General features: G+C 46.5%; 1 protein-coding gene across 3 annotated transcripts in view; it reads right to left on the bottom strand.

Annotated features, from left to right (window-relative positions):
• Window positions 1-14,178, bottom strand: part of CACNG7 (calcium voltage-gated channel auxiliary subunit gamma 7) — a 31,096-nt gene that overhangs the window by 2,268 nt on the left and 14,650 nt on the right. For all 3 annotated transcript variants that reach the window (XM_034946881.4, XM_034946884.3, XM_055102916.2), the window contains one exon: window positions 60-205. In XM_034946881.4, the coding sequence (XP_034802772.1) occupies window positions 60-205 (146 nt within the window). The remainder of the gene's footprint in view (window positions 1-59; window positions 206-14,178) is intronic.

The raw sequence follows: 14,178 nt of genomic DNA, 5'->3' as shown, positions 1-14,178 counted from the left end.
CAGGCCCCCAAGACCTCTCTCCATTCAGAACTCTAGAGTCTAGGTCCCACGGACGTCACCTCTTTGAGTAGGAAGGAGGAAGCGGCGAAGGCAAAAGACCACCCGTAGCGATAATGAAAATACTGCTCAGAGCTGCTGGGCCTGTTCATGACCTCGTCGTTGATGCTGGAGATGTAAAGAACCAAGCCCACCACCAAGGAGAGGCCTAGGGGAGCAGAGGGGGTGCCCTCGTCCATTAGAAGTGGGCCCCTTTTCCCAGCCCCAGCCCCACCTCACTGCCTTCCCCTCCTCCCCATTCTGTCCTGGACTAACTTCCCTGAAGCCCCTTGTATGCTGGGCCTTGGTTGGGTGCAGGGAGCCCAGAGATGAATCAACAACCGCCTCCCCCTTTATCCCCCTAAATCTGCCATCCAGGAGCTCACAATACAATTGGAGAAGGAAAATAGGAACACACTGATTAAGTCACATATAAGGTGATAGGTGCTACAAGGAAGTAGCACGCTGTGTGGGACTCTGGAAGGAGTGCCAAACCTGCCTGGGGCAGGGGCAAGAGAAATGAAGGAAAGATTTCTTTGTTCAAGTCTTCTTTTCTTTCTTTTTTTTTTTTTTTGAAATGGAGTCTCACTCTGTGGCCTGGGCTGGAGTGCAGTGGCCCGATCTCGGCTCACCGCAACCTTCAACCTCCCAGGTTCAAGCGATTCTCCTGCCTCAGCCTCCCAAGTAGCTGGGATTACAGGCGCCCGCCACCAAGCCCGACTAATTTTTTTTTGTATTTTTAGTAGAGACGGGGTTTCACCATGTTGGCCAGGCTGGTCTCAAACTCCTGACCTCAGGTGATCCACCCTCCTCGGCCTCCCCAAATGCTAAGATTACAGGTGTGAGCCACCGCGCCCGGCCTTAAAGGATGAGGCCCAGAGAAGAACAAGGGCACACTGGCAGAGTGCACAGCATGGGCAAAGGTTTCGGAAGGAGGGAAAATAGAGCTGGTCCACCCATGTAGCTGTAACATAAGCTGTAGCCACAAGAAATGAGGTTAGAGAAAGGGGAAGGTATAGCCATGGTGAGCCTCGAATGCCGGGCCCAGGAGCTGGGCGTTGACACCAAGGGTACTAGGGAGCTACACAAAGTTTGTAGCAGAGGAAGGACAGGGCCAGATCCCAGTGTTAGAAGAAACTTTGGGGGCTGGTTGATGCTGGGAACAGACTGGAGGGAGACATATTCCAGGGGGAAGAGGATGAGGCCTGAGCTGAGGCTGTGTGGATAATAATTGCAACAATAGCAATAATAATAGCAACGACTTATATAGGTCTTGGTCTGTGCCAGGCACTGTTCTTGGTGTTGTGTATATATATACATTCATTCAAACTTCACAACACCTCTTTGAAGGAGGTACATTTTTAACACCATTTACAATTGAGGAAATAGAGCATACGGACAGTGTGCAGGGGAGAGGTCCAATCTGAGAATTTCTAAGAGGCGATTATCATTTTCTCCAGATGAAATTTCCTCTAAACAGTAACCATGCCAAGAGTGGCTTAAGGAGGCTATAAAGTTCCCTGCCTTAAATGTATCTAACTAATCCCTATCAACCTCTTCCCCTAGAATCCTACATTCTGTGTGCCACACACAGAATAAGCCCAAATTCCTTCCGCTGTCTACGCCAGTGGTCGGCAAACCATGGTCCATGGACGAAACCCAGCTCACCCCCTCCTTGTGTATGGCCCACCAGCTAAGAATGGCTTTCACATAAGTAAATGATGTTAAAAATCAAAACAAGACTGGTATTTTGTGGCACATAAAAAGTATATGAATTTCATTTGGCAGCACCTCAAAAAGTTAAAGATAGAATTATCATATGACCCAGCAATTCCACTCCTAGGTATGTCCCCAAGAGAAGTGGAAACATATGTTCATACAAAAACTCATACACGGATGTTTGTAACAGCGTTATGCGTAATAGCCAAAAAGCGGAAACAGCCCAAATGCCCATCAGCTGATGAATGGATAAACAAAATGTGGTATATCCATATACAGGAATACTATTCAGCCAAAAAAGGGAACGATATACTGATTCATGCTACCATAGGGATGAACCTAGAAAGCAAGCTAAAAGAAGCCAGATGCAAAATATCACATATTGTGTGATTCCATTTATATGCAATGTCCAGAATAGGCAAATCCACAGAGACAGAAAGCAGATTAGTGGTTGCCAGGGAATAGGATGGAGGGGGAAATTGTGTCTGGCTGCTAAGGTATGTGAGGTTTCTTTTGAGAATAATGAAAATGTTGTGAAATTAGCTAATGGAGATGGTTGTACAACCTTGTGGATGTACTGAAAAATCACTGAATTATATGAAATTTATAGTATGTGAATTACATCTCAATTTTGTTTTTTGTTTTTTGGAATTTTTTGAGACAGAGTCTTGCTCTGTCACCTAGGCTGGAGTGCAGTGGTGCAATCTCGGCTCACTGCAACCTCTGCCTCCTGGACTCAAGCGATTCTCCTGCCTCAGCCTCCTGCGTAGCTGGAATTAACAGGCACCCGCCACCATGCCTGGCTAATTTTTGTATTTTTAGTAGAGACAGGGCTTCACAATGTTGACCAGGCTGGTCTCAAACTCCTGACCTTAAGTGATCTGCCCACCTTGGCCTCCCAAAGTGCTGGGATTACAGGTGTGAGCCACCATACCCGGCCTTTTTTGTTTTGTTTGGTTTTGAAGACAGGGTCTTGCCCTGTCACCCAGGCTGGAGAGCACTGGGACAATCATGGCTCACTGCAGCCTTCACTTCCCAGGCTCAAGTGATCCTCCCACCTCAGCCTCCCTAGTAGCTGGGACTACAGGTGCACACCACCACGCCCGGCTAATTTTTTGTATTTTTTGCAGAGACAGGGTTTTGCCATGTTGCCCAGGCTGGTCTCGAACTCCTGATCTCAAGTGATCTGCACACCTCATCTCCCAGAGTGCTGGGATTACAGGCGTGAGCCACTGTGCCTGGCTTTATATCTCAACTTTTTAAAGTACATTAATTTTAAATTTTGGTTCCTACAAATGATAGTGGAACACAGCCACACCCATTTGTTTACATATTGCCTGACTGGTTTTTTGCTACAACCACAAGGCTGAGCAGTTACAAGAGAGACTGGGTGGCCAATAAAGCTGAAGGTATTTATTATTTGGCTCTTTCCAGAAAACTTCGCTGACCTCTTAGACTGCAGTATGTAAATGGTCCGGTACCTGCCCACACCATCTCTGATCAGTTTCTCCTTGTTTCTTCTTCTTAGACCACCTAACTTTCCTTACTTTTTTTCTTTTTGGGACAGGGTCTTGCTCTATTGTCCAGGCAGGAGTGCATTGGTGCAATCATAGCTCACTGCAGCCTCCACCTCCCTGGCTCAAGCGATCCTCACACCTCAGCCTCCTGAGTAGCTGGGACAACAGGCATGCACCACCATGCGGGGCTAAGTTTTGCATTTTTTTGTAGAGACAGGGTCTCCCCATGTTGCCCAGGCTGGTCTCGAACTCCTGAGCTCAAGCAGTTCTTCCACGTTGGCCTCCCAAAGTGCTGGGATTACAAGCGTGAGCCACCACACTCAGCCTAGAACACCTAACTTTCTTGCTCTTCCTTGAACTCCTCAAGCTCACTTCTGCCTCAGGGCCTTTGGTCTTGCCATTCCTTCTACCTGGAATGCTCTTCCCCCAGATTTCCCCATGTCTGTCTCTGTCACTTAGATCTCTCCTCACTTGTTGCCTCTTTAGAAAGACCTTCTATGGACCAGGCGCAGTGGCTCACGCCTGTAATCCCAGCACTTTGGGAGGCCCAGGTGAAAGGATCACTTGAGACCAGGGGTTTCAGACCAGCCTGGCCACCGTGGTGAAACCTCATCTCTACTAAAAATACAAAAATTAGCTGGGTGCGATGGCACACACTTGTAATCCCAGCTACTCGGGAGGCTGAGGCAGGAGGATTGCTTGAACCCAGGAAGCAGAGGTTGCAATGAGTCAAGATCGTGCCACTGCATTCCAGCCTGGGCAACAAGAGCAAAACTCCGAGAAGGAGGGGAGGGCAGGGGAGGGGAGGGGAGGGGAGGGGAGGGGAGGGGAGGGGAGGGGAGGGGAGGGGAGGGGAGGGGAGGGGAGGGGAGGGGAGGGGAGGGGAGGGGAGGGGAGGGGAGGGGAGGGGAGGGGAGGGGAGGGGAGGGGAGGGGAGGGGAGGGGAGGGGAGGGAAGGGAAGGGAAGGGAAGGGAAGGGAAGGGAAGGGAAGGGAAGGGAAGGGAAGGGGGGAGGAGATTTTTATGATCTCCCTGTTGAAAAAAGTAGATTTCCCTCACTCAAAATTTGAGAAATGCAAATGAAAAATATGATGAGCTACCACTTCTCATCAACCGGGTAGTCAGAAGTTTAAAAGCTTCACAGCACACTCTTTTGGGGAGGCTGAGAGAATGGACGTTCTTCTACATTGCTGGTGGGAATGCAAAACGGTGCCGCCACGTGAAAGGGGATTTAGTAGCATCTAACAAAATCACACACGGATCTATCCTTTAACCGAGCAATCCCACTTCCAGGAATTTATCCTGAGGATATCTCTCCCGTGATGGGAAACCACACATGCACAGGCTGATTTATCGCAGCATGACTTGCCGTTGAAAAATAACGGAGGCTGGGTACCGTGGCTCATGCGCGGAATCTCTGCACCTTGGGAGGCCGAGGTGGGCAGATCACTTGAGGTCAGCAGCTCAAGACCAGCCTGGACAACATAGTGAGACCCCATCTCTACTAAAAATAAATAATTAGTTCCTGTTGTCTTAGCTACTTGGGAGGCTCAGGAGGGAGGATCCCTCGAGCCTAGGAGTTCAAGGCTGCAGTGAGCTATGACTGCACCACTGCACTCCCGCCTGGGTGACAGAGGGAGACTGTCTCAAAAAACTCAATTAAGTTAGGCTGGGCACGGTGGCTCATACCTATAATCTCTGCATTTTGGGAGGCCAAGGTGGGCAGATCACTTAAGGTCAGGAGTTTGAGACCAGCCTGGCCAACATGGTGAAACCTGGTCTCTACTAAAAATACAAAAATTAGCCAGGCATGGTGGTGGGTGCCTGTAATCCCAGCTACTTGGGAGGCTGAAGCACAAGAATTGCTTGAACCCAGGAGGCAGAGGTTGCAGTGAGCCAAGATCCCACCACTGCACTCCAGCCTGGGCGACAGTGAGACTCCGTCTCAAAAAAACAAAAACTAAATTAAAAACAAAATAGAATAAAATACATGAGTCCACACTGATACATATTTAAAATAAGAAAAAAGAGAAAGTTCTTTTCAGTAGCACACCAATTTATCCATGTAGGTGGAATAATGGAGTTAGAAGAAAACACCATTCTGCAATCCTAGTAGTAATGTTAGATTCAGGCAAGAGTCACGAGGGGATGCTCGATCGCTGGATGACAGAATCTCCCCACAGAAGATCTATTAATTATTACAGAGATAAAAAGCTTCCTTTATGGTGAAAGAACCTGGCAGATACTGCCTTAACCAAGCGATCGAAGTTAACATCACCAGCAACAGGGCAGACCCACACCACGGGCCTCCGGAGAAGAGAGCTGAGCAAGCCGCTACCTCCTTTATGTCGTGTTCCTGCTGAGATTGCGTAACCTGAATCCACTCATGAGGACAGTGGGACACTCTACAGCCCAACTGGCTGCACTCTTCAAAAACGTCAACATGAAAGATTGAAAAAGAAAAAAAAAAGGCAGCAGAGCTCCATAAAAAATGAAAGCTTCACATGGCATCCTCCACGTATTTAAAAAAAAAAAAAAAAAAGAAAGGAGACTAAAGAGACACAATAGGGAAATGCAAAGCGTGATCTTAGATTGGATTCTGAATCAGGAAAAAGTAACAGTAAAAAGATAGCATTAGGCCAGCCAGGCATGGTGGTTCACGCCTATAATCCCAGCACTTTGGGAGGCCAAGGCAGGTGGATCACTTGAGGTCAGGAGTTCGAGATCAGCCTGGCCAACATGGAGAAATCCTGTCTCTACTAAAAATACAAAAATTAGCTGGGCATGGCGGTGGGTGCCTGTAATCCCAGCTACTTGGGAGGCTGAGGCAGGAGAATCGCTTGAACCCAGGAGGCAGAAGGTTGCAGTGAGCCGAGATCGCGCCATTGCACTCCAGCCTGGGTGACAAGAGCAAAACTCCAACTCAAAAAAAAAAGACAGTATTGGAGGGTGGGGGCGGTGGCTCACACCTATAATCCCAGTAGTTTGGGAGGCTGAGGTGAGTGGATCACTTGAGCTTAGGAGTTTGAGACCAGCCTGACCCATATGGTGAAACCTTGTCTCTACTAAAAACACAAAAATTAGCCAGGCGTGGTGGCATTAGCCTGTAGTTCCAGCTATTTGGGAGGCTGAGGCACGAGAATCCCTGTAACCCAGAAGGCAGAAGTTGCAGTGAACCAAGATTGAGCCACTGCACTCCAGCCTGGGTGACAAAGCAAGACTGTCTCAATTAAAAAAAAAAAAAGACAGTATTGGGACATTGGTGAAATTTAAATGTAGGACTAGGTATTAGCTATAGTATTTTATAGACCTTAAACTTCCTGAATTTGATTATTGTACTGTGGTTAGGTAAAAGAATGCCCTTGTTCTTAGGAAATACTTGCTGAACTAGTGAAGTGTTTGCAACTTATATTCAAGTGGTTGCACCAATGTGTGTACATATATATTTTTTGTGCACACATATGCATATATTTGTGTGTATATATATGTATATATAACGTGTGTATACATAGGTATATATGTATATGTAATATGTGTATACATATATGTGTATATAGATCTATATATATATGGAGAGAGAGAGAGACAGAAAGGCAAATGTTGTAAATGTTGAAAAACTGGGCTAGGTGAAAGATATGAGAGTTCATTGTATTACTTTTACAAGCGTCCTGTAGTCTTAAATTTTCTCCAAAATAAAAAATGTAAAATATGAGTATCCCAAGCCGAGATTTTTTTTTTTCAAAATGCTACAGTATTACCTGCACGCTAGTATTTCATTTACTTATTTATCTATTGAGATGGGGTCTCGCTCTATGGCCCAGGCTGGAGTGCAATGGCATGATCATGGCTCACTGCAGCCTCAAACTCCTGGGCTCAAGTGATCCTCCTGTCTCAGCCTCTGGAGTAGCTGGGACAACAGGCATGCGCCACCACATCTGGCTAATTTTTTTTTTTTTTGAAGAGACAGGGTCTCAATATGTTGACCAGGCCAGTCTCAAACTCTTAGGCTCAAGCAATCCTCTCGCCTCGGAATCCCAAACTGCTAGAATTACAGGCATGAGCCACTGTGCCTGGCCTTGCTTTTTCATTGTAAAAAGAAAAACCTACCTTTTCCATGGGGAGCTCTGATGGACACCATCTTTACCAAGGGTTCAAGCTGGTACCACTCACTGTGGGACAACCTGACATTATTTGCTCCCTGGAGTAACGTGATACAAAGTATGCGGCGGCACCTCTGACTTTTCTTGCCAATGATGTTTAACGTGAATGTTATCAAGCCTCTAGTCCAGACAAAACTTCCAGGTTACAGAAAATACAAGGAAAGAGGAACAAATGAAGTGTTGCCATGAAGAAACAAATAAATTCAAGATGCGGCTGGGAGCAGTGGCTCACGCCTGTCATCCCGGCTCTTTGGGAGGCTGAGGTGGGTGAATCACCTGAGGTCAGGAGTTCGAGACCAGCCTGACTAACGTGGAGAAACCCTGTCTCTACTAAAAATACAAAATTAGCCAGGCGTGGTGGTGCAGGCCTGTAATCCCAGCTACTTGGGAGGCTGAGGCACGAGAATTGTTTGAACCCGGGAGATAGAGGTTGCAGTGAGCTGAGATTGCGCCATTGCATTCCAGCCTGGGTGACAAAGCGAGACTCTGTATCAAAATAAATAAATAAATAAATAAAAATTAAACAATAAACCCAAGATGCAGGACATTCACCAGGATACCCTGTCCCTCAGTCTTCAGAAAAACGATGACATGGAGCAAGCTAATGACACTCAAACCAGTGCTCAACTCTAATATCTCAAAAAGAGAGACAATCAGACAATCTGTGTCTCTTGATGTAATAGACACAGCAGGATGTGAATAGCACCACCTATGTATAAAGTGTTCTTGCCAAAAAAAAAAAATCAAACCTGCATCCATCTAAGCTTCTTTTAGATCTTGGCTTACAAGAAAACACAGGAATAGGCTGAGTGTGGTGGCTCACACCTGTAATCTCAGCACTCTGGGAGGCTGAGGCGGGTGGATCACCTGAGGTCAGGAGTTTGAGACCAGCCTGTCCAAAACATGGTGAAACCCCCTCTCTACTAAAAATACAAAAATTTGCCAGGTGTGGTGTTGGGCGCCTATAGTCCCAGCTACTCAGGAGGCTGAGGCAGGAGAATTGCATGAACCTGGGTGGCAGAGGTTGCAGTGAGCCGAGACCGCACCACTGCACTCCAGCCTGGTGACAGAGCAAGAGTCCATCTCAAAAAAAAAAAAAAAAAAAAATTGGCCAGGCATGGTGGCGGGCACCTGTAATCCCAGCTACTCAGGAGGCTGAGGCTGGAGAATCACTTGAACCCAGGAGGTGGAGGTTGCAGTGAGCCGAGATTGCACCACTGCACTCCAGCCTGGGTGACAGAGTGAGACTCTGTCTCAAAAAAAGAAAAGGCCGGGCTCAGTGGCTCACGCACAAAGTGCTGTAATCCCAGCACTTTGGGAGGCCAATGCGGGCAGATCACCTGAGGTCAGGAGTTTGAGACCAGCCTGGCCAACATGGCGAAACCCCATCTCTATTAAAATACAAAATTAGCCGGGCGTGATGACAGGTGCCTGTAATCCCAGTTACTCGGGAGGCTGAGGCCAGAGAATCGCTTTAACCTGGGAGGCGGAGGTTGCAGTGCCTGGACGACAAGAGCGGAACTCCATCTCAAAAAAAAAAAAAAAGGAGAGAGAAAAGAAAACACTGAAATAGATGAACATATTAAATGACAACAGAAGATTCCATTGGAAAACTGCAATGTGGGAATTCCACATAACAAAAATGCAAATTTCTCAAAAAAATAAATGGCCAGAAAAAAATAGGAGAGGGACCGTTTTAGGTTGAAAGAGGCTTCAGAGATCTATCAACTCAATGTACATGTGGAACTTGGATCTGGATTTGCAACAAATGAACTAGAAAGAGGCATTTATGAGGCCAATGGGGAAGAGTGAGCATTAACTAGATATGAGATAATATTAAGTAATTATTCTTAGTTGCTTGGGCTTGATCATGGGATTGTGGTTATAGTAAATAAAAGACTACTTATAACTCAGAGATATACTGAAATATCTGTGAATCAAATGATGTCTGAGACTGGCTTTAAAATAATGTAGTGAAATGCAGAAGAGGACATGGCAATATGACTAAAAACAGATTTGCCATATGTTGGTAATTGTTGAAACTGAGTACAGGATCCATGAATTTCATTATACTATTCTTTCTATATTTTATTTTATTTTTTAGTTCTTTTTTTTTTGTTTTTGTTTTTAGACAGGGCCTTACTCTGTTGCCCAGGCTGGAGTGCAGTGGTACCATCATAGCTCACTGCAGCCTCCATCTCCTGGGTTCAAAGCGATTCTTCCACCTCAGCCTCCAGAGTGGCTAATACTACAGGCTCGAGTCACTGTGCTTGGCTTCTTTTTATATTTTAATAATAAGATATATTTTAAAAGTCAGTGCTGGCCGGGCACAGTGGCTCACTCCTGTAATCCCAGCACTTTGGAAGGCTGAGGCAGGCGGATCACGAGGTCAGGAGATCGAGACCATCCTGGCTAACATGGTGAAACTCCATCTCTACTAAAAATAGAAAAAATTAGCCGGGCGTGGTGGTGGCCGCCTGTAGTCCCAGCTACTCGGGAGGCTGAGGCAGGAAAATGGCTCAAACCCGGGAGGCGGAGCTTGCAGTGAGCCGAGATCGCGCCACTGCACTCCAACCTGGGCGACAGAGCCAGACTCCGTCTCAAAAAAAAAAAAAAAAAAGTCAGCGTTGTTAAAAACAAATAGTAGTGGAATTAGGCTTTTTTTTCTTTCTTTCTTTTTTTTTTTTTTTTTTTTAGACAGAGTCTTACTCTGTCACCTAGGCTGGATGCAGTGGTGTGATCTCAGCTCACTGCAACCTCCGCCTCCCGAGTTCAAGCGATTCTCCTGCCTCAGCTTCCCGAGTAGCTAGGACTACAGGCATGCACCACCACACCCGGCTAACTTTTTTGTATTTTAATAGAGATGGGGTTTCACCATGTTGGTCAGGCTGGTCTCAAACACCTGACCTCAAATGGTCTGCCCAGCTCGGCCTCCCAAAGTGCTGGGATTATAGGCATGAGCCACTGCGCCCAGCCAAAAAAGAGACTTATTAACTAAATGTCATGCATGGACCTAGAATGAATCCTGGTTCTAGGGAAAGAGTTATAAAAGACATTCTTGAAATAGCCAGGACAGTTTAAAAATGTATTAAATTGTATTATGGAATTATAAAATGTCCAGGTCTGATAATGTTGTTGTAGTTACGTAGAAGAATGTATTATTCTTCTATTTATTTATTTATTTAGAGACAAGATCTGGCTCTGTTGCCCAGGCTGAAGTGTAGTGGCACGATCTCAGCTTATGGCAACCTCTGCCTCCTGGGCTCAAGCCATCCTCCCAGCTCACCCTCCTGTGTAGCTGGGACTGCAGGTGCATGCCCCATGCCCGGCTGACTTTTGGTATTTTTTGGAGAGACGGGATTTTACCATGTTGCCCAGGCTGGTTTTGAACTCCTGAGCTCAAGTAATCTGCCCACCTCAGCCTCCCAAAGTGAGGCCACAGCACCCGACCCTTAGCCTTAAAGGATGCATACTAACACTTAATTTTAGAGATGAACTATCAACATGTCTGCAATTTACTTTCAAATGCTAAAGCCAAAAAAAATCTGTGTGTGGTGTGTTTAAAAAGTGAGGTGGGGCCGGGCACAGTGGCCCACACCTGTAATCCCAACACTTTGGGAGGCTGAGGAGGGCAGATCACCTGAGGTCAGGAGTTCAAGACCAGCCTGGCTAACATGGTGAAACACCATCTCTACTAAAAATACAAAAATTGGCCCAGTGTGGTGGCTCAGGCCTGTAATCCCAGCACTTTGGGAGGCCTAGGTGGGCGGATCACGAGGTCAGGAGTTCAAGACCATCCTGGCTAACACAGTGAAACCCCGTCTCTACTAAAAGTACAAAAAATTAGCAGGGCGTGGTGGCAGGCACCTGCAATCCCAGCTACTCGGGAGGCTGAGGCAGGAGAATCTTGTGTACCTGGGAGGTGGAGGTTGCAATGAGTTGAGATTGAGCCACTGCACTCCAGCCTGGGCAAAAGAGTGAGACTCCGTCTCAAATTTAAAAAAAAATTAGCCTGGCGTAGTGGTGCCCGCCTGTAGTCCTAGCTATTCAGGAGGCTGAGGCAGAAGAATCGCTTGAACCCAGGGGGCAGAGGTTGCAGTGAGCAGAGATGGCACCATTGCACTCCAGCCCGGGTGACAGAGTGAGACTCTGTCTCGAGAAAAAAAAAAAAAAAAATGGTGAGGTAGGAGGGAAAGATAGAGAGATAGAGAGAAAAACATTTAAAAACCTTGGATTATTCAGGTGGGTGGGATAATATAATAACCCCTCCCCATCACTCTCCTCCTAACCTGCTTTTTTTTTTTTTTTTTTTTGTAGCATGTAGCACCATCTAACATTATATTATCTATTTGTTACTTTTTTATTAGACATCTCCTCCATCCCCAGTTAGATGCTAGGAACTCCATGATGCTAGAAACAAGTCCACCTTGTCTTTATTATTCTCCAGCAAGCAGTCAATTCTCTTTGAATGGATGAAGAACATACTTGCTATGCAGCTGGAACATCTAGAAAAGCCCATTCACTCTAGATCCCACCATTCCTCTATCCCTTCCAAGAATTAACTTTTCCTTGCTCTGAACTTCCATAACACTTTCAACTTCTAGTATTCCATAATGTTGAGACGCAGTAAGGGAGTGATTATAGGCTGGGCGTGGTGGTTCAGGCCTGGAATCCCAGCACTTTGGGAGGCCAAGGAGGGCAGATCACTTGAGACCAGCCTGGCCAACATGGTGAAACCCTCTGTCTACTAAAAATATAAAAATTAGCCAGGCATGGTGGTGGGTGCCTGTAATCCCAGCTACTCAGGAGGCTGAGACAGGAGAATCGCTTGAACCTGGGAGGTGGAGGTTGCGGTGAGCTGAGATTATGCTGCTGCACTCCAGCCTGGGCGACAGAGTGAGACTCCATCTCAAAAAATAAAAAAATACAAAAATAAAGAGAGTGATCATGAAGCATTACATGGTGAAAATGCACCTGAGATTGGTCTTGAAATATGAGCAGGTTTATAGCAAAGGAAGATTGAAGGAAGCCCAGAAATAACATTCACTGCAGTGCCTAACTCAGATGCAGGGGAATCAGCTTCACTCCTCTTTTCCTCTCTCTCTCTCCCTCTCTCTCTCTCATCCATCAGGGATGGTCACTGAAGGACAATCAAATTATGTCTGCTTTACTTCCTGAATTCCTCATAAATCTAACCCCCTTTTTGCTTCCCCAAGTCCCTTGCCCCAGCTCAGGCCTTATTCTCTTTTTTTTTTTTTTTTTTTTTTGAGGTGGAGTCTCACTGTGTCACCCAGGTTGGAGTGGTGTAATGGCGCCATCTCGGCTCACTGCAACCTCTGCCTCCCGGGTTCAAGTGATTCTCCTGCCTCAGCCTCCTGAGTAGCGGAGATTACAGACGTGCGCCACCATGCCCGGCTAATTTTTGTATTTTTAGTAGAGATGGGGTTTCACCATGTTGGCCAGGCTGGTCTCGAACCCCTGACTTCGTGATCCACCAACCTCGGCCTCCCAAAGTGCTGGGATTACAGGTGTGAGCTACCGTGCCCGGCCTTCAGGCCTTATTCTGTATGTTTGTACCATTGTTCCAAAATCCTCATCTCCGTTTCTGAAACCCAAAGCAGACTCTATCCCTCCAGACTCAGAACTCTTCCTTGGCTCCTCATTGTCCACAGGAGAAACAAGTCAGCCTGTCGTTCCAGGCTGTCTGTGATCTGGTTCCTGCTGACAACACCTGCCTCATAGTTCACTCCAACCCCAGACTTAAGGTCCAAGTTTCACATTACGGCTCTAAATAACAAACATTCTGCCAGGTGCGGTGGCTCATGCCTGTAATCTCAGCACTTTGGGAGGCTGAGGTGGGCAGATCACTTGAGGTCAGGAGTTCGAGACCAGCCTGGCCAACATGGTGAAACCCCGTCTCTACAAAAATACAAAAAAAATTAGCCAGGCATGGTGGTGCACGTTTGTAATCCCAGCTACTCAGGAGGCTGAGGCATGAGAATTGCTTGAACCAAAGAGGTAAAGGTAGCAGTGAGCCGACATTGCACTATTGCACTCCAGCCTGGGCAACAGAGCAAGACCCTGCCTCAATAAGTAAATAAATAAATAAATACCAATCTCCATAAGCAGAATCAGGACCAGGGTCTGATGAGAAAGAAAGAAATATTTCCACCGAGGAAGAGATTTTGTTTTCTTTTTTCTTTGTAGTAAGTCATTCTTATCGTTGCTTTTTCTTTCTGGCCATTTTGCATTAGCCCTGGTTCTCCAAAAATAACCTTATTTTCCATTTCTCTTTTTCTCCCTCCCTTCCCCCTTTCTATCTCTGCAATCCAACTCTCTTACTCTCCTCCCACCCCCTCAACTACATCTGCTTTGTAATTCTTAAAGCACAGTAGGCAAGAGTCACCTACATTCCAAGCTGAATAGAACCATCCTGGCTTGAGAACAACTGGGTTTCAGGACCATGGACAGGTGCACTGACGTTGACCTCTGTCTTAGCTGCCTTCTTTTTTTCTTTACTTTTTTTTTTGAGATGGAGTTTCGCTCTTGTTGCCCAGGCTGGAGTGCAATGGTGCAATCTCGGCTCACCGCAACCTCTGCCTCCCAGGTTCAAGCGATTCTCCTGCCTCAGCCTCCTGAGTAGCTGGGATTACAGGTGCCTGCCACCAGGCCTGGCTAATTTTTGTGTTTTTAATAGAGACGGGGTTTCACCATGTTGGCTAGTCTGGTCTCGAACTCCTAACCTC

Source organism: Pan paniscus, chromosome 20 (genome assembly GCF_029289425.2).
Source record: "Pan paniscus chromosome 20, NHGRI_mPanPan1-v2.0_pri, whole genome shotgun sequence".
NCBI classification, from domain to species: Eukaryota; Metazoa; Chordata; class Mammalia; order Primates; family Hominidae; genus Pan; species Pan paniscus.
Note: the sequence above shows the minus strand (reverse complement) of the source record. Positions and strands in the feature narration are given on the sequence as shown.